The sequence below is a fragment of the Saimiri boliviensis genome, chromosome 1 (genome assembly GCF_048565385.1).
Source record: "Saimiri boliviensis isolate mSaiBol1 chromosome 1, mSaiBol1.pri, whole genome shotgun sequence".
In the NCBI taxonomy this organism is placed as follows: domain Eukaryota; kingdom Metazoa; phylum Chordata; class Mammalia; order Primates; family Cebidae; genus Saimiri; species Saimiri boliviensis.
In genome coordinates, this window is record NC_133449.1 from 167,809,529 (window position 1) to 167,830,156 (window position 20,628).

The window sequence follows — 20,628 nt, forward strand, 5'->3', positions numbered from 1 at the left end:
TTCTTTTTATACAAAATTGTTTAATGTTTTTCTTTGTTAAAATATACTCAATCCAGATGTAGTGGATCAGGTGACCAGATTTTTTCAAGATTCTTAGTCCACCAGGAGCTGATTCCATTTGTGTCATCGCTACTCTGGTCACAGAACATCCACATCTTTAATTCCAAATACTGAGCGTGATGTAAATGATGTACTCAGTATCTAACACATGGGTATATACTTAATTGGTGCATCACATATCAACAGTGCAGCCTCAAGAAAAAAAAAGATGTTTTGTAACTTGGGCCTTTCCAAAAATAAATATATTAGGACACTAAACTTACACCTTAAATGAGGCCAGAATAAATATGAACGAAGTGCAAGCTCCTGTGAGGAGCAGTGCATGCAGACAATGAGCTTGCATGTGTGGTGTGGCCAGTTGGAACAGAAGCCACTGGAATCACACAGTGCCTCCTCACAAAGCCCAGCCTGAGTATGAGGAGGAAAAAGAATGACGCATAGCTTGGCCAGGCTGCTGGACCCCATGTTCCAGTGGCATCTGGAGTTCGCTGCATTTTTTTTTTTCTTTTTTTGAGGCAGAGTCTCCTTCTGTTGCCCAGGCCGGAGTGCAGTGGTGTGATCTCTGCTCACTGCAACCTTCGCCTCCCAGGCTCAAGTGATTCTCCAGCCTCAGCCTCCCAAGTAGCTGAGATTACAGGTGCCTGCAACAATGCCTGGCTAATTTTTGTATTTTTAGTAGAGATGGGGTTTCACCATGTTTGCCAGGCTGGTCTCAAACTCCTGACCTCAAATGATATGCCCTCCTTGGCCTCCCAAAGTGCTGGGATTACAGGCGTGAGCCACTGCGCCTGGCCAGTTCACTGTATTTTCTAATACTTTCCAACAGAAAGCAGAGAAGTGGCGTTTCCTTATTGGTCACTACTCATGGGATGTGAGGCCGGAAGCTGATCAAGGAAGTTTACACATTTTCTGGCTTGTGCAGATGAGCCCTAGGGTTGCTAATTTAGGGACATGGATTCCTTCAACCTCTTTGTGATGAGAAGGATTTTTGTCCTCCTTCATTTGAATGAGACCTTCAGTTTCTGCCTGAGCCTCAAGCCCTATTTCTGAGCCCTGCTCCCATCATACATGTCTCCAATCTGCAATAATGCTCAAAGAAACAGTCTAGAGCTGGGTGCCAAGTTCTGACAGCAAGAATAAGCCCTACCTAGAGTTTATGTATGATCAGGAGATCTTCCAAAGGATGTAGGCAAGAGGAAAAAGCTTATTTTACCACCATGCAGACGATCCATCTAAAATATAACCCAGGAAATTATAGTTTAACAATATTCTGGATAGTATCAAATAGATTAAACTATCCTTCAACCGAAAGCAAATACAGTTCCCTTGAGGAAAAACAGATGTGAATGTATGGTCTATTGGTAATAAATAAAACAGTACCATCAGTGCTATAAAAACAGACAACCAGTGTGTCATTTAATGTAGTTAGTTACTATTGCCTCTATTTAGTATCATCACAGATTACTCATCACTGCCATGAAGTCCATAAAATATGTGACTACTTGATTCCTGGGCATCTAGAAAAGGGTCTTTTAACCTGTCAAGTTAGTTTCATTATGGCCAATTTTCTAGCAAAGGTTGGGGATGGGGAGAGGAGAGTTTCAATTTTTGTGTATATAGGTGAACTTTCCATAAGCCTGTTTGGCTCATGGACACATTTTACAATCTAACTTCCCTTAGTCACTCAGATGGGATCAAGAAGGGCCCCCCAAACCAGGAGGACAGACCTACTAGGGCAGCAAAATCTGGCTATTTCTAGAAATGCTCCCTCTCCCTACAACTGAGCAGTTGTCCCCTGCAAGCCACTAAAGCCCTCAATCTTTACCTATGAACCCATCTCCTGACTCTGGAATGCATACAGAAGCATGGTAGGGAACAGCTGTTCCGCTGTTGATGAGCCATGCTAGGCACGTCTGTGTAAATCATGGCTGTGCATTGGGATGAAGAAACTTTGCTTTGGAGATCTGTTTTAATGTAGACTCTTTTTTTTTGTTTTGTTTTGAGATGGAGTCTCACTCTGTCACCCAGGCTGGAGTGCAGCGGTGTGATCTCAGCTCACTGCAACCTCTGCCTTGCAGGTTGCAGCAATTCTTGTGCCTTAGCCTCCCAAGTAGCTGGGACTAAAGGTGTGCACCACCAAACCTGGCTAATTTTTGTATTATCAGTAGAGATGGGGTTTCACCATGTTGGTCAGGCTGGTCTTGAACTCCTGACCTCAGGTGATCCACCTGCCTCAGCCTCCCAAAGTGCTGGGATTACGGGCATGAACAACTGTACCCGGCCGACTCTCTAGCAGAAACTTTTCCTCCAATCTGAAGAAAGCATGGAATGTAGGCTTCAGTCACCTAATGATCCTTCCAGCTTCAGAGTCATGATAATCCAGGCAGCTCAGCTCCACAGGAAGGCACAGCCCAGGCAGTGACTGAATTCTTCCTTGTAACCAGTGGGAAGGCTGCCTGCCCGTGAGGAACCTCTTATTTTGTGTACAGAATTTATGTTAGACAGGGTCCTACTTCCTAAAGAGTAGCAAGGACATTGTCCTTAATGGATGCAGGATTGCCACAGAAAGGATGCGGGGTCATGGAGTAGGGTGCACAGAGGCATCCTCAGGAAAGGTTCTGCTTCACCAGTCTGGCTAGAATCACCTGAGACATGAGGATGCTCTCTCCCACTTTCTACTTGACACAGCCTATCGTCTAGCTCTGCCACCACCAGCTGTATGACCCACGTCAACCATTCATCCTCTCTGGGCCAATGTTCTCATTCATAGAACCAGGGATAATACATCTACTTCAGAGTTGTGAGGAGGTTTAAGTAAGAAAATATGTGTGAGAGCCCCTGCTTTATAGTGGGCACTCATTAAATGTTGAATGCATGAAAAGCATCTCAAATCACAAACCTTATAGAACATTGGGTTAAACAAAGTGGCTGCTAGGGCCAACGCTAGACCCCCATACCCAGGAAGAGAGGGTCTGTCCCCTCTATCTCTAGGCTTGAGCAAACAGCCTGGAGAGCTGGCAATGCCTCCTCCTGGGTCTGCCCATCTGCCTCTGTGGCATGTAGGAACTCAGCCCAAGTGCAATGACACCAGTGCTGATACTGAGGGGAAATGACTGAAGGGACATTCTCTAGGTTCTATGATGGACTAGGGAGGCTGCATAGAGGAGCTGAGGCTCAGTCTTGCATTATACCTTCACCCCAACCTTGCCTCCTGATGCTGCTTAGTAGTTTTAATTTCTGGACCCTCCAAAAGAGAGAGAGTTAAGGAAATAAAGGAACCTCAAATCAGGCAGTTTGCTAACGCAACTAACTGAGCAGAGATTGGAATATTAGAAAACTATTGACTACGATTGTTTAAATTTCTCCGTATTCCCTTAGAAAATAGAAAGCTGGGCAGGAACAGGTTCCAAAGGCTAAATCTTGGCAGAAGATAATGACTCTAATGAAGGGAGAGGTATAATTCTTGGTAGACAGCGTAAATAACTAATATTAAGATTTGGCTAAGCTTAGGAATGCCTGGGTCTTCAGACTTCACTGAAGAAGGGAAGAAGGAAGAAAACACAGATCTGCTGTGGGATGCCCTGAACTACATTCACAGAGGCAGCATGGGCGTGGAGCATGGTGACGGAATCCAGAGCTTTGCCGTTCACTTAGCTTAGAGGAACTGCTCCTGGCCCCTGGAGCCACTCCCCAGGAAGGAATGTGTGAAGACATGACTGGCTCTCGTGCCCATGCTCCTGCCACTCTGCCCAACCAACGAAGTTAGCAAATAGTAAAGTGTTCATCATTTCCTAATTTTGTATTATAAAATGGAATCAGGAACATAAATAGGAACAAGTAGCAAAACCCCAGCCCTGCGTAGGGCCATGATCCTCTCAGCCACCTCTGCGTAGGCCAATAAGTTTGGAAAGTTTCTCACAGTTTTCAAGTTTCAGCGACTCTGCTTTCTGTTTCAATCGTTCATCTCTGTATAATCCTGCCAAATTTGTCAACTCTGACTCTGAAAGATAAAAGAGGTAACCAGTTCATCAAGAGTTGAACTCCTTTGTTTCATTTCAACATTTCTGGAGTCAAAGCTCCTTTTACTTCATTTCATGCTTTTTCTTTCAATTAAACTAAGAAACATTTACTCATTTATTCATAAAACATGTCTTAGGCACTAGACCTAAGTGCTGAGGATTAAAGGGCACCTGTGAGCCTGCAGTCCAACAGTATCTGTGCTCTCTCATAAAAGCACTGGACTTAGTTACCAAGAAAACACTTGGCACCAGACTTAGGAAACCTGCGTGTGTGCAGTGAGACTGCCCCCCAGCCTCCTACCAACGGGATTCCAACGGCAGCTGGGAGGGAATGGAGTCCAGTGGCCTATTCCTGTCATCTGAAATAGACAGCTGCTTTATTCTTCCCCTGCACTGCTGCATCATAACTCACATGTGCAAAGGGACACAGAGCCTACTGCTGTCGGGTATGGGTCTATAGAAGTCCAGGGCGCTACCGGCATTCTTCATTCCCTCACCACACATGGGGTCCCTAACTCAAAGGCCAAAGGCAGCTGGGCTTTTTTAAAAGTTGAATCATCCGGATCGGGTAACCTTTGTCTCCTTGACTAAATGAACTTCATTTTCTCTTCGTGGTGGTGAAGGTCACTCTATTTTTAACCAGAATATAATCTCTGCTGTGTCTCCCGACTCAATGGTGGGTTGGCTGCCTCTATTTTTTATTCTTTTGTGAGGTTCAGACATTCTCAGGGAGGATTGCCTGAAAGCACCTTCAGAGACGTATTGCGTATTATTAGCAGGATGGCATGCTTGGATGTGGTGTGTGACTTCTGAAAGCCTCTGACAGCAGGCAGCTACTCAGTGTTTAAAGGACCAGACTTGGCCGGGCGCGGTGGCTCAAGCCTGTAATCCCAGCACTTTGGGAGGCTGAGGCGGGTGGATCACAAGGTCAAGAGATCAAGACCATCCTGGTCAACATGGTGAAACCCCGTCTCTACTAAAAATACAAAAAAATCAGCTGGACGTGGTGGCGTGTGCCTGTAATCCCAGCTACTCAGGAGGCTGAGGCAGGAGAATTGCCTGAACCCAGGAGGCGGAGGTTGCGGTGAGCCGAGATCATGCCATTGCACTCCAGCCTGGGTAACAAGAGCGAAACTCTGTCTCAAAAAAATAAATAAATAAAAATTTTTTTAAAAAAGGACCAGACTTGTGAAAATGCTATTTTAGTCGTTTTGAAATATGCCTATCTATTCTTTTTTTTTTTTTTTTTGAGGTGGAGTTTCGCTCTTGTTACGCAGGCTGGAGTGCAACGGCACTATCTCGGCTTACCGCAACCTCTGCCTCCTGGGTTCAGGCAATTCTCCTGCCTCAGCCTCCTGAGTAGCTGGGATTACAGGCACGCGCCACCACGCCCAGCTAATTTTTTGTATTTTTAGTAGAGACAGGGTTTCACCATATTGACCAGGATGGTCTCGATCTCTTAACCTCGTGATCCACCCGCCTCGGCCTCCCAAAGTGCTGGGATTACAGGCGTGAGCCACCGCGCCTGGCTGCCTATCTATTCTTAATCATCTTGCTGACAGATTTTGTTTTTCTTGGTGGAACGAATGACACCTGTCTGATTAATCAGCAAACTGCCTGGAAACAGGAATTATTATTTAGCCAGGGGGAACAATGGGCATTGCTTTCTGAATAAGTTTCTATCAACACAGAACACTCTGGCATTTCTGCTCACAATGATGCTATTTACCCCAAGTAAGGCCCAAAGTGCAGATAAAGTGCAGGACTCCAGGGTGAGGAGTGGATATGCATTAAAAAAATCTCCCCCTTCAATGGAGGCTGCACAGCCTGGGCTCTAGCACAGCAGTGGCTTGGCAAGCACTGGGTCTCCCAGGCTCCAAAACAATGTGCTCTCCCCACGTGGTGAGGGTGCCTGCGGCGCCTGCTAGCCAGGGCTTGCCTTGGCACAGTCACCCTTGCAGGTGATGGGGCTCCATGGAGGATCATGGGCTGTATCCAAATGAAAGCTCTCTCTGCTCCTGCATGCTGCCCAGGGCTTGGCACTAACTCCAGTCTTGGGCTTCTTTGGTATCTAGGTAACGTCTGCCGAAGGAGGCCTCTGTGAAGTCAGTCTATGCCTTCAGTCCTCTAGAGTCACAGTTATACCAGTATTGAAACAGATTCTGTGGTTTTGCTTTTCCTTGAAATGATTTCCTTAGGTTTTACATTTGCCCAGCTTTTCTAAATGCCTCGCTCCCTGAAATATTGCTCCAGGAAACATTAAGGGCTAGTGACTCTATATTTTCTACATTGAAGGCCACTTCAACAAGCTGATGAAAGATAACTGCTTTTCTCAAAATATCACATTGCTTTTCATAAAGCTCATGAAACCAGGTCAGAGACCCCTGCTCCAGAGCAATGACCTTGTACAAGGTCAGCGTTTCAAGGAACCACGTCCCACATCCCCAATACCAAGCTTAGAGCAACTTCTCTTCAAACTGCCAGTGAATCCTTTCATCCTTCAATGAGCAAAGGGTCAACTTGAAGAATATGCTACTTTTGACAAATTCTGTTAATATTCAATAACTTCCAAGTAATTAAAAAATTTTTTTGAGAGTAGCAGGTTCAAGAGAATACCTTTTCCGCCGGGCGCGGTGGCTCAAGCCTGTAATCCCAGCACTTTGGGAGGCCGAGGCGGGTGGATCACGAGGTCGAGAGATCGAGACCATCCTGGTCAACATGGTGAAACCCCGTCTCTACTAAAAGTGCAAAAAATTAGCTGGGCATGGTGGCACGTGCCTGTAATCCCAGCTACTCAGGAGGCTGAGGCAGGAGAATTGCCTGAGCCCAGGAGGCGGAGGTTGCGATGAGCCGAGATCGCGCCATTGCACTCCAGCCTGGGTAACAAGGGCTAAACTCCGTGTCAAAAAAAAAAAAAAAAAAAAAGAGAATACCTTTTCTTCTTAGCAGAAGGTTCCCCTTCCTCTGAATGCCACTGTAACCGATGGACAGAGCATTGAACCTTAAAGGTAACTGACACAGGCACATTGCCAAAAGAAGCCAGACCCAGAGCCTCTCCTAAGAACACACGGCACAAGAGCCCAGATTGGAGTCTTGACAGCTGAAACACTGCAACAGATCTCAACTACCCTCAAGATCCAGCCCCATGAGACGGTGCTGCATCCAGTCTACAGTGCAAAGCCAGGTAAAGCCAGGACTCCACCAGAAATCAGGCACTTTCTATGTGCCTGATACTGAAATGCACCATTACATTCCAGCCTGGGTGACAGAGAAAAAATTCCGTCTTAAAAAAAAAAAAAGGTTACCCAGATTAAGCATTCTAAGGAAGAGCAGAGAAAATAAATGAACCAAAGCTTTGAAAAGTCAATGGCTAACCTTGCTAAAAACAGTTTGCATTTGGCATTTTGCCAAGAGCGAACTTTGTTCTCAAGTGGGTTTATTTTTACAACCTCCAAGTGCTAAATTTAACCTTACTGGCTGCACTTGCTGCTGGATTCAGAGGGCAGATGCTGCTTATTCTCAAATGGCACTTCGGTTGTGTGGCGGCTCTGCACAGCCACTGTACTTAAATGCCAGAAATAGATTTTTAAGGGGTGTGTGCTGATAGCTCCCATTTGGAACTTGTAGGTACACACATCATGCTTACTCACTGGATTTACTTTTATTTATTTATTTTTGAGTTGGAGTCTTGTTCTGTCACCCAGGTTGAAGTGCAGTGGTGCAATCTTGGCTCACTGCAACCTCCACCTCCTGGGTTCAAGCGATTCTCCTGCTTCAGCCTCCAGAGTAGCTGGGACTACAGGCATGTGCCACCATGTCCGGCTAATTTTTGTATTTTTAGTAGAGATGGGGTTTCTCTATGTTGGTCAGCCTGGTCTCGAACTGCCAACCTCAGGTGATCTGCCCGCCTAGGCCTCCCAAAGTGCTCGGATTACAGACATGAGCCAGTGTGGGCAATTTTTGTATTTTTATTTTTATGCCAATTTTTGATCAATTTTTGTATTTTTAGTAGAGATGGGGTTTCGCCATGGCTGGTTTCAATCTCCTGACCTCAGGTGATCCACCTGCTTCAGCCTCCCTAGGTGCTGGGATTACAGGCATGAGCCACCGTGCTTGGCCACTCAGTAGATTTTTATTTATACCTGGAGAATGTCAAAACTCTGAACTAGGCCTCATGGGGATGGGGACAAAAGCTTAGAAATGACCTTTGGTGCAGTCCTTACCATGAGCTCTTTGCTTAATTCCAGCATCTTACTGTCACAGAGGAAGATGTGGGGCGGGGGGATGTGTGAAGAATGTGAAATGCAGATTTTCATCCAGTTCTTGCAGAAAGCAACAAAGTCAAAGCCCTCCCAGGACCCAGACAATGGGGACTTTTAGGACATACACTGGCTTTCACCTGATTTGGATCCATGTATATACTGCCTTTTTTATTGAGAAAGACTCTCCCTCTGTGGCCCAGGCTGGAGTACAGTGGAGTGATCACAGCTCACTGCAGGCTGGACCTCCCAAGCTGGACCTCCTGAGTAGCAGGAACCACAGGCATGTGCTGCCACACCTGGCTTACTTTATTTATTTATTTGAGATGGAGTCTCACTTTGCTGTCCAGGCTGGAGTGCAGTGGTGTGATCTCGGCTCACTGCAACCTCCACCTCCCAGAGTAGCTGGGACTACAGGCACGTGCCACCAAGCCTGGCTAATTTTTTGTATTTTTAGTAGAGATGGGGTTTCACTATGTTAGCGAAGATGGTCTCGATCTCCTGACCTCATGATGTGCCTACCTCGGCCTTCCAAAGTGCTGGGATTACAGGCGTAAGCCACACCTGGCTTATTTTTATACTTTTTCTAGAGATAGGATTTCACTATGTTGCCCAGTTGGTCTTGAACTCCTGGACTCAAGTGATCCCCTTGCCTTGGCTTCCCAAAATGCTAGGACTATAGGCATAAGCTACCATGCCTGGCCTATATACTGCCTTTTAGTATAAGGTCTTTTTTTTTTTTGAGACAGTCTCACTCTGTCACCAGGCGCCAGGCTGGAGTGCAGTGGCGCGACCTCGGCTCACTGCAACCTCTGCCTCCCGGGTTCAAGCAATTCTTCTGCCTCAGCCTCCTGAGTAGCTAGGACTACAGGTGCACGCCACAACGCCCAGCTAATTTTTTTGTATTTTTAGTAGAGACGGGGTTTCACTATGTTGACCAGGATGGTCTCGATCTCTTGACCGCGTGATCCGCCTGCCTCGGCCTCCCAAAATGCTAGGATTACAGGCGTGAGCCACCGCGCCCAGCCTAGTATAAGGTCTTTATTCTGCTCCAAAATTCTTTCCTGATTTTTGATTCTTGTAAAATCTAATTGAGATATGGGGTAGGGTATTTCATGAAACCTCAGTGTTTTTCAATAAAAATGGAATTTCCTCCTCCTGTTTAATTTCCTCTTATATCCCAGAGTCATTGCTCACCAACTTCCTAATGTACCTTGAGAGAACAGTGGGTCTTTGCCCTACAGAAATAGGGGTCAGAGATCAGGGTCCCTAAGGATTGAGCTAGGACACTAACCCTGCTGTTATTCACAATCCTCAGCATTTTCATTGTTTTCTACTCCTGAGAATCCTCTCTTCAAAAGACATTTGTTGAGCACCTGTTCTGAAGCGAGGGCTGTGCCAGGGCCCTGGGACACAAAATTAGTTAAGACCAAGTTCTTATTCCCAGAGAGCTCATAGTCTCTTAGGGAAGACTGACATATATCTCTGGAACTCTAACACTGTACAATTGGTTCTATGTTAGCAGGCTGAACAAAGTGCTTTAAGAACACAGAGGAAGGAGAACTTAACTTGAGGGTGGAGTTGGGAGTGTGTGATGGTCACTGAGGGCTGAGTGGCACTGTGACCCAAGAGCTAATTTTATCAGACACCATTAGGTATGTTGCACTACTAGGTAATAAAGCTTTAGAAATGAGTTAGAATTTGCTTTTTAAACATGAGCCAACACTTCAGTTAAAAGGGTAGCTCCTGAGAAATAAAAAAGAAAATAAAAATAATTAACCAAAACCAAGTTTTAGAAGATACGGTCATTAATGGTGTGTGTGTGTAGAATTCAACTGGGACCAAAGGTGAAGCTGTTCTCAAGTGGGACCAAAAGTGAAGCTGTTGGCTGAGACAGGGCTACACCTGCTGCAGACACGCCTTAGTAACACTTGCTGAAGCTGCAAGCCAGTGGCAGATGCGTTATGCCCACCGTCTCCGGAGAGGGAAATAGTGGAAAGGCCTGCCACACCCACGCCTACTAAAGGGGCAGACCAAGGGGGTCACTTTTGTTCTGTGTGGCCACAACCAGCTGGATAGGAGGGTAAGGGACACCTCATTCAATACCAGAAACCTCTAAACCTTTGTTGTGGCTAAAAAAGTTAGGCTGGCTCAGGGCCAGGCATGGTGGCTCATGCCTGTAATCTCAGCACTTTGGGAGGCCGAGGCGGGTGGATCACAATGTCAAGAGATCAAGATCATCCTGGCCACTATGGTGAAACCCCGTCTCTACTAAAAATACAAAAATTAGCTGGGCATGGTGACACACACCTGTAATCCCAGCTACTGGGGAGGCTGAGGCAGGATGATTGCCTGAACCCAGGAGGTGGAGATTGCAGTGAGCCAAAATCACGCCACTGCACTCCAGCCTGGAGACAGAGCGAGACTCTGTCTCAAAAAAACAAAACAAAACAAAACAAGTTAAGCTGGCTCAATCAAATTTCCCTCTAGGGAGTGTGGAATTGGGAAACTGTAGACCAAATCAGCGAGCACCAAGAACTTACAGAGGTGTGTGCTACAGAAGGGGGCACTGACTGGTGAGGCTGGGGAATTCGAGAGAGTGACAAGGAGGGTGGCAACCATAGTAAACCATGGCAAACAAGGTTATGAAGAAGGGAAGCTGGAAGAAAGAAAGGAAGGCAGCTGGTGGGGAGAGGAGAAGGGGCACATGGGCAGAGAGAGGTAGAGACCCAAAGAGAGACAGACATACAAACAGGTGACTAGCGCCACCGAAATTCCTAAGATTTCCAAGTCCTGGCCACATGCATCCTGTCAATAAATTTCCCCCCACTTTTTGGTAGTATCCTGAATGGTTTGTCTTTTGACTCTGTTCACATAAATATGTGTAGCCCCAAACAAGAAGAGAGGAGGGATCAGGAAGCTGGGGGTGCCTCCTGCTGGGAACCACGGCCACCAGCTAATGCCCCTTTTACAGCATCTTACTTTGTTGTTTCTCCTTCCAACAACTCGTCTGGATATAATCAATGTAATCCTTCTCTATTGTCTTCTCCAGGTCATTCAAAGAAGCTCCTCTGTAGGCCTTGTCAAAGTTTTTATCCACAAAGTAAGGCACCTGCAGGTTCTGAGTTTCTCTAGAAATGGTGTAGCCCAAGGTCCTGAAACAAGGAGAGAGAGAGAGGCTCATGTGAGCTCATAATATTTGGGAATATTACTCTTAGCAGTAGCCTCGTACATATCATCATCATCATCATCATCATGATCTGTTCATAGAGCAGAGGCAGATATCATTTTCTAACGTACCCAGTACTATTTGCCTTGCAAAGTTGTAAATATAACATCATCATAATTGGTATTACATGAGCACGTTCATACTATGAATTCAGGTTCAGCATAAATGGTGTATCCTCTTAAAGGACTCACCTCTCTTATACTGCTCTCTGTCCTAAAAGAAGAATGCTGAATGCTTTAAAAAACCAATTTTTATGTTGTGTAGGATCTAGTACGGTGCCTGACAGAGTAGGCTATTAGAATTGCTGGCTGAATGAACTGATTATGTTATATAGCAAATTATCTGAAAAAAAAAAAAAAACAAACAAAAAAAAACCAACAACAACAGATAGCTCGCACCAACCTAGAAGCAGTATTTCGGACATGATAAAAAGTACTTTGCATGTAGCTGCGAATTGAGAACTGCAAGAAACTCAGATAGAAGATTTCAATGATGCTTCAGAGCTAACTCTCTGTGGGTCCAAGGCATCCAGTAGTATCTGGTGCTCAGCAACATTAAGAGTACTGAGCTGGCTGGGCGCAGTGGCTCATGCCTGTAATCCCAGCACTTTGGGAGGCCGAGGCGGGTGGATCATGAGGTCAAGAGATTGAGACCATCCTGGTCAACATGGTGAAGCACCGTCTCTACTAAAAATACAAAAAATTAGCTGGGCATGGTGGCATGTGCCTGTAATCCCAGCTACTCAGGAGGCTGAGGCAGGAGAATTGCCTGAACCCAGGAGGCGGAGGTTGCGGTGAGCCGAGATTGCACCATTGCACTCCAGCCTGGGTAACAAGAGCGAAACTCCGTCTCAAAAAAAAAAGAAAAGAAAAAAAAAGAGTACTGAGCTGATTAAATTCTAACCATAAGGAAGTATAGAAAGGACCTCAAACTCAAGTTAAAACAATGTGACAGCAATGTGCAAAACCCAAGCTGGTTTTCTTCAAACTGGACAAATTGTACCTTAAAGGGGCTCTATTTTATTTGGCCTTTCCCTGGCCCTCACTCTTGATCCCCTCTACTTACAGAGTAAGAGCCGAGGCCATGACTGCTCTCCCCTCATTCTAGGGAGGGGTTTACAGTGCAGGTTCGTGCTTACCCTGCTGGCCTCACAAGAAAGAAAGCTGAAGTACCATATGGAAAAACAAGAAAAGTTGGGAAACAGAGGGAATCAGGCCAGTGTGACCCGAGGGCAAAAACCTCTCTCTGAAGGCCGGGCACAGTAGCTCATGAGTGTAATCCCAACACTCTGGGAGGCTGAGATGGGTGGATTACTTGAGGCCAGGAGTTCGAGACCAGTCCGACCAACATGATGAAACCCAGTGTCTACTAAAAAATACAAAAATTAGCCAGGCATGGTGGTGCACACATAATCCCAGCTGCTAAGGAGGCTGAGGCATGAGAATCACTTGAACCTGGGAGAAGGAGATTGCAGTGAGCCATGGCTGCACCACTGCACTCCAGCCTGGGAGCCTGGGTGACAGAGCAAGAATGCCTCAAAAACAAAAACAAAAAACCTCTCTCTGAGTCTCAGTTTTACTCTCTGCAAAAGGAAAATACTGGCTGGCACAGTGGCTCACGCCTGTAATCCCAGCATTTTGGGAGGCTGAGGTGGGCAGATCACCTGATGTCAGGAGTTTGAGACCAGCTGGCCAACATAGTGAAACCCTGTCTCTACTAAAATATAAAAATTAGCCGGGTGTGGTGGCACACACCACCTATAATCCCAGCTACTCAGGAGGCTGCGGCACAAGAATTGCTTGAACTGGGGAGGTGGAGGTTGAAGTGAGCCCAGATTGCACCACTGCACTCCAACCTGGGTGACAGAGCGAGAATCTGTCTCAAAAACAACAACCAAAAAAGGAAAATACTGACTTGGATTGACCTGGAATGACAGTCTTCAGTCTACAGTCATCACTCACAAAGACTCTTCCTGTTACATATTGTCTAATAAATTCTACTTTTGAAAGTTTTTTTCCACTAAACTATAATAATGAGTAACAACTTATTATTCGCTATTAACAAAAAAGATAATCTAGTGATTCTCAAACTTCAGTGTGGACCAGAATCATCTGGAGAGTTTGTTAAAACTCAGGCCTCTGGTCCCACCCCCAGAGCTTCTAATTCAATGGACATGGAGGGCCCTAGAATCTGCCTTCCTAACATGTTGCCTGTTGATGCTGATGATTGCTGATCTGGGGACCAAACCTTGGGAACTGAATCAACTGAAAGAATTAATTGAAGAAATGTTTAAAAATCCTATCAGAGTTTATAATCTGTATGCCATAGGCATTACAATGAATTTCTGTATTTTCAGCGAAACAAAGAAATTGAAAATAATCACTTGATCCTAGTTATTAATACCATGCTCTGAGACCCACAGGGTCCAGCAATCCTATCAGCAGCTCAATGGTCTTTATAACTCTACCATGGTGTGAAAATGAGTTCATTAAACCTTCAATTCTACTGATCCTTCAAAAACCAGTTACTGCTGTTCTGCAGCCGACCAGATGGTGTCACTATAGAACAAAACAATCTATTTCGTGAGGCACACAGGAGACTGCTTCAGTATTTTTGAGTCTTGGCACCATGACTACCCAGCTGTTCCTTTAAACATCAAATCGGTGTTTTCCACAGCAAAAGGTGAAATGAAATGTTAGTAATTTAGCAGCAAAACCTTCAAGTCTTTCACCCCCAGACTGTTACTGAGAAAGATTTAGAAATATCAGACTTACGATTTATAGAATAGACTATATGGGGGATTAGTAGCCAGCAGCTGAGTAATGACAGATATAATCACAATCACAAGAACTGGAAGTAGCTGAATAAATGCAGAATACGTAGTCTAAAAAAGAAAACAATACTTACTGTAAGTGTTCTTCATCAATATAAAGCATACTGAAAATAAGATAGCGGTCCCAAAGAAAATAACAAGTCACCGACACACTGCCCAGGAGGATCCACAAAGCCCCAGGCTTTTAGGGGAAGGCTCTACTCTCAGCTGAGAAGCACAGGTTGGCCACTCGTAATCAGAAAATTCAAAATTGAAAACGTTCCAAAATCTAAAACTTTTTGAGTGCCAGAATGACACTCAAAGGAAATGCTCATTGCTTTTTTTTTTTTTTTTTTTTGAGAAATGATCTTGCTCTGTCACCAGGCTAGAGTACAGAGACACAAACATGGCTCACTACAGCCTTGACCTCCTGGGTTCTGATGATTCTCTTGCCTCAGTCTCCTGAGAAGCTTGGACCACAGGTGCACATCACTGTGTCCAGCTAATTTTTTTTTTTTTTTTTTTTTTTGAGATGGAGTTTCACTCTTATTGCCCAGGCTGGAGTGCAATGGTGCGATCTCAGCTCACCGCGACCTCCTCCTCCTGGGTTCAAGGGATTCTCCTGCCTCAGCCTCCCAAAGTAGCTGGGATTACAGGCATGCACCACCACGCCTGGCTAAATTTTGTATTTTTAGTAGAGACAGGGTTTCTCCATGTTGGTCAGGCTGGTCTCAAACTCCTAAACTCAGGTGATTCGCCTGCTGGCCTCCCAAAGTGCTGGGATTACAGGCATGAGCCACCATGCCTGGCCTAATTTTTAAATTTTTGTAGAGACAGGTTTTGCCATGTTGCCCAGGCTAGTCTCGAACTCCTGGGCTCGAGCAATCTTCCTACCACAGTCTCCCAAAATGTTAGAATTACAGGTGTGAGCCACTGCACCCAGCCTCAGATTTTCAGATTAGGAATGCTCAACTGTTTAATGGTATAATGCAAATATTCCAAAATCTAAAAAAAAAAAAAAAATCTGAAATCTGAAATACTACTGGTCCCATTTACTTCAGGTAAGGGATACTCAGTCTATACCAAATAACCTTCATTCTCTCTGCTGAGCAGGTTGAAGGAGGCCCAACAACAAACTGGATCGACAATCAGCAATCCCCCTGCAGTGCCCATTTATAAGACCAATGAAGCAGACATCTCTAGGTCAATCTGCCCAGACTGTGTCTCTTACAGGAGTGGGGCTCTAGGAGCCAGATTAGCATTATGCAACTCTGTCACTTGGCTACAGCTGGTTGGAATGGGGAGACATCTAACTCTAACAGAGATAATCACATTTTCTCTCCTAGGAATTTGGGGTTGAGACTCATCACCCTTCTTTTCTGGGTCATCACTTTAAGGAAGAACACACACTCTCAGGCACTGTAGACTAGCTATTTGCAAGGAGAAGTAGAATAAGCAAAGCTGCTCTGTGAAAACAAAACAGAGGCAAAGAGTGGCAGAAAAACTGAAGACAATTTGGCCCCAGAGAGTCCTGCAGAGCACAGCTGCTTGGGAGCCTGACAGTTCCTTGTTCCTGTCTGTCATGAGGCCCAGCTGTGCTTCTTGTCCTTTGATCCCTTACCTTAAATCCCCTTCAGTTCTAAATATTTTGAAGAAAGTTCCTATTTTCTGCAGCCAAGAAAACTTTGAGGCCAGTGTGGTGGCTCATGCCTTTAATCCCAGCACTTTGGGTGGCCAAGGCATGAGGATCACTTGAGCCCAGGAGTTCGAGACCAGCCTGGGAAACATGGTGAAAAAATTAGCTGGGCATGGTGGCACACAACTATAGTCCCAGCTACATGGGAGGCTAAGGTGGGAGGATTGCTTGAGCCCTGGAGTTCGAGGCTGCAGTGAGCTATGTTTGTGCTATTGTACTCTAGCCTGGGTGACAGTGAGACCCTCTTTCAAAACAAAAAGAGCCTTGATGAAGTCAGCCCCACAGGGGAGCTGAGACCCTGGGAGAATCACCCAGGGTCTGAAGGAAGGGATGGGCAGAAGGAAGGGATGCCATTCTGCCTATTTAGGCCAATTATTCAGCTCTTCTCACCATTGCTTTTGCTTTCCTGAAGCACATCTTAGCAACATATCTCAAATTCAACTACTAAAACTTGACCATGTACCATCAAGGTTGGCCCAGTACAACTGTTTATGGGCAGCAGCACTCCTCCCTCCCTAGGTACCTGAGGTTTCTCTTCTTCCTCCTCCTTCTGAGTCTGTGTCCTCTCATGTCGGTGCCGTCGGCGGTAATAGTGAGTGTCATCTGTCACATTTGAAAACATATGAATATTTCCTGGAAAATAAAGAAAAACAAATACTCAGTATGGGATATGGCAAATACTCCTTCCTTGCCTTTTTATTTCTTTTTTTGGAGACACAGTTTCACTCTGTTACCCAGGCTGGAGTACAATGGTGTGATCTTAGCTCACTGCAACCTCCGCCTCCTGGGTTTAAGTGAATCTCCTGCCTCAGCCTCCTGAGTAGTGGGGATTACAGGCACCTGCCACCACACCTGGCTAATTTTTAAATTTTTAGTAGAGATGGAGTTTCACCAAGTTGGCCAGGCTGGTCTCGAACTCCTGACCTCAAGTGATCCACCCACGTTGGCCTCCCAAAATACTGGTATTATAGGCATGAACCACCACGTCTGGCCCTTCATTCCTTTTTTCAAGGTCCTTGTTCCCAGCTAGGTTTGTTAAGGATAGAGTATTGGCCTATTTTACCCAGCAGAAAAAAAATACAGTAAGCAAGCCAAGTGAACCAGCTGGAGCTAAAGCATGCTGAGCTCTCCCGACTTCATTTAAATAGTCCTTTGCAACTAGTGAGAGAGAACCCCGAAAGGCTAGAAAAGTGAGAGCATTTGGGCCATGAATCCTATTTGGCATGCTCACGTCTGCTTCCGTGCCCAATACCACATTGTGTCACTGATATCTTTTAATAGCAATTCATAAAATTCAATTTACTTCCTGGGCACTGAATTGTACCAAATTCCAACTTGCTGGGGGTCACTTTCCAATCTTTTATCTTTGTAAGTGCTATTTTATAATAATAATAATAATAATAGGCATTTTGTTACTTATTTATAAGGCACTTAAAAGTATCTAATCCTCACAGTGAAACTGTGAAGTAGGTATTATTAACAGCCCCATTTTTCAGGAGAGGAAACAGGGTCAGAGAGACTAAATAATTGGTCAAAATTATGCACAGCTGGAGGCTGGAGACTTGCCTCAAACTCCTGCTCAACTGATTCCAAATCCTTGCTGTCTCCATCATACCATCGTCTCTCTATTCAGATTTTCAAACAGGAGCTTGCTGAGAGCCATAAAGAAAGAAATATTTTAAAGATAATTTTGGGATACTAACCTGTAGGAAAATGTCCTCCAAAGAAGACATTGAATAGCTCTTCTGGAGTGATGTCAGCTTCAAAGTCCCTGTAATAATTATAAGGTCTGGCTCGAGGGGCAGTGAAAGTCACCTGTTCATCTCCGTATTCATCATAGCGAAGTCTCTTATCAGGATTGCTCAGGACTGCAAACGCATTTCCTATTGCTGCAACCAACGAGAAGCAGCACATGAGAACACAGTCTGTGCTACAGCTGACAGTGATCACAGCAGCAGTGATGAAGAGCCAAGAGGTGACTCATGCTGGACAACTTTGCAGGGGCCCAAGGAGAGGTGCTTGGGCCTAGAAAGTTCTCCAAAGTGCTTGCCCTTGAGGTTTTCCCTGATTGCCAGAAACAACAACACTGGAATCACAGGAATTAAGAACTACTGCTGAAGTGAGAGTTAACTCCCAATCAACAGTCCTGGAGTCATCCCAGCTGTCCTAGAAGTTAGGATCCCCCCACCTCAGTTTTGGTTCCCAGTCACCACAAGTCTCAGATATGTTGGGAAAATGTTCTCCAACTGGCCAGCACTCTCATTCATAAAAACTGGCTAGGCACAGTGGCTCATGCCTATAAAATGAGGCACTTGGGGAGGCTGCAGTGAGCTGAGATCACATCATTGCACTCCAGGCTGGGCAACAGAGCAAGACTCTGTCTCAAGAAAAAAACAACAACTGTTCTTTACTTAATTTTTTTATTTTTTTTAAAGAGATGGGATATTGCTACATTGCCCAGACTAGTCTCAGATTCCTGGCCTCAAGTGATCCTCCCACCTTGGCCTCCCAAACTGTTGGGATTACAGGTGTGAGCCACGGCATCTGGCTAAAAATGTGTCCTTATTTCACTTGAGTGCAATAGTTCATGTTGGAAACAGTTTACCCATCAGTAGTGATATTCTAACTTATTAGTCAGAAAAATTTCCTGAATTCTCTCCTGAAACAATCTTTTTTTTTTTTTTTGAGACAGAGTCTCACTCTGTTGCCCAAGCTAGAATGCACTGGCTCAGTCTTTGCTCACTGCAACCTCCGCCTCCTGGGTTCAAGTGGTTTTCCTGCCTCAGCCTCCCGAGTAGCTGGGACTACAGGCACCCACCACCATGTCCTGCTGATTTTTCCATTTTTAGTAGAGACAGAGTTTCATCATATTGGCCAGGCTGGTCTCAAACTCCTGACCTTGTGATCTGCCCACCTCAGCCTCCCAAAGTGCTAGGATTACAGGCGTGAGCCACTGCGTCCGGCCTCCTGAAACAATCTTAATAAAAATCCTCCTGCATGCTGGGCACAGTGGCTCACACCTGTAATCCCAGCACATTGGAAGTCCGAGGTGGGTAGATCACGAGGTCAGGAGATCGAGACCATCCTGGCCAACATGGTAACCCCGTCTCTACTAAAACTATAAAAATTAGCTGGGCGGGGCGGCACACGCCTGTAGTCCCAGCTACTCAGGAGGCTGAGGCAGGAGAATTACTTGGACTAGGGAGTCAGAGGTTGCAGTGAGCCAAGATTGCGCCACTGCACTCCAGCCTGGTGACAGAGCGAGACTCTATCTCAAAAGCAAACAAACAAACAGCCATCCTGCTTGATTGAAAACAAAGTCTTTGTCATAATCTTATTTCAGTTTTCTTTAGATAATTATTTTCTGAAATTAAGAAATATATTTCCAATGTCTCAAAAAGGGTTGAAAGGCTGAGTAGTTACATATGTTTACCAGTATGTCTCCTCTCTTTGTACAAATGTGCAAACCTTGCCCAATTTCATTTAAACATAAAATCAGTAGCACCAATCAATAGAAACCTAAAAAAAAAAAAAAAAAAAAAAGTATTTTAAGGCATCCCCAACTCCCTCCCTGTAATTCAGTCAATACTGTCATAAACACAGTCAGAAAGAGTATTTCTTCATGTTTCTTTTATCTGAGGAATTGTTAAATGTTTGCCTTGCCACTCTGTTACCCACAACTCTCTTTATATATACATATGTACATACATATTGTAATAAGTATACACTTCTTTTGCTGAATCATTTGAAAGTAGGCCACAGATATTATGACACCTTGCCCCTAAATACCTCAACATATATCTCCCAAGGAGAAAGACATTCTCCTGTGTGATCACAACACCATTATCACAGGTAAGAAAATTAATATCAATCCATTATCATCCAATGCATCCATGCAAGATTCAAGTATTGCTTTTAGTTTTATGTCTCTTTACTTTCTTTTTTTTTTGAGACGGAGTTTCGCTCTTGTTACCCAGGCTGGAGTGCAATGGCGCGATCTCGGCTCACCGCAACCTCCGCCTCCTGGGTTCAGGCAATTCTCCTGCCTCAGCCTCCTAAGTAGCTGGGATTACAGGCACGCGCCACCATGCCCAGCTAATTTTTTGTATTTTTAGTAGAGACGGGGTTTCACCATGTTGACCAGGATGGTCTCGATCTCTCGACCTCGTGATCCACCCGCCTCGGCCTCCCAAAGTGCTGGGATTACAGGCTTGAGCCACCACGCCCAGCTCTTTACTTTCTTTTAATCTAAAACTGTCACCTTTTTTGTTTTTCATTATGTTAACTTTTTTGGAAGAACAGATCAGTATTCTTATAGCCAGGTTTTCCCTGATCGCCAGAAACAACACTGGAATCACAGGAATATGTTTCTTTTTGTTTTATTTTCTTTTTTTCCCCACCTGCAACTGTCTTGATTGAGTTATAATGTTTCATATTCTAATTGTTTCCCCATTATTAGATTTAGGTCAAACATTTTGGCAAGAATACCACATAGGTGACAACCACCTTGGACTCAATGGTTTTAGTATTCACTGATGATCTTTGCCTGAAAC

General features: G+C 44.9%; 1 protein-coding gene across 2 annotated transcripts in view; it reads right to left on the reverse strand.

Moving 5' to 3' along the window:
- Positions 1-20,628, reverse strand: part of DNAJC18 (DnaJ heat shock protein family (Hsp40) member C18) — a 31,361-nt gene continuing 10,733 nt past the window's right edge. For both annotated transcript variants that reach the window (XM_003933918.4, XM_074380127.1), the window contains exons 4-8: positions 17,779-17,964; positions 16,599-16,708; positions 14,342-14,451; positions 11,321-11,493; positions 1-4,060 (exon numbers count right to left, since the gene is read on the reverse strand). In XM_003933918.4, coding sequence (XP_003933967.1) covers positions 3,936-4,060; positions 11,321-11,493; positions 14,342-14,451; positions 16,599-16,708; positions 17,779-17,964 — 704 coding nt within the window. In that variant the 3' untranslated portion in view covers positions 1-3,935. The remainder of the gene's footprint in view (positions 4,061-11,320; positions 11,494-14,341; positions 14,452-16,598; positions 16,709-17,778; positions 17,965-20,628) is intronic.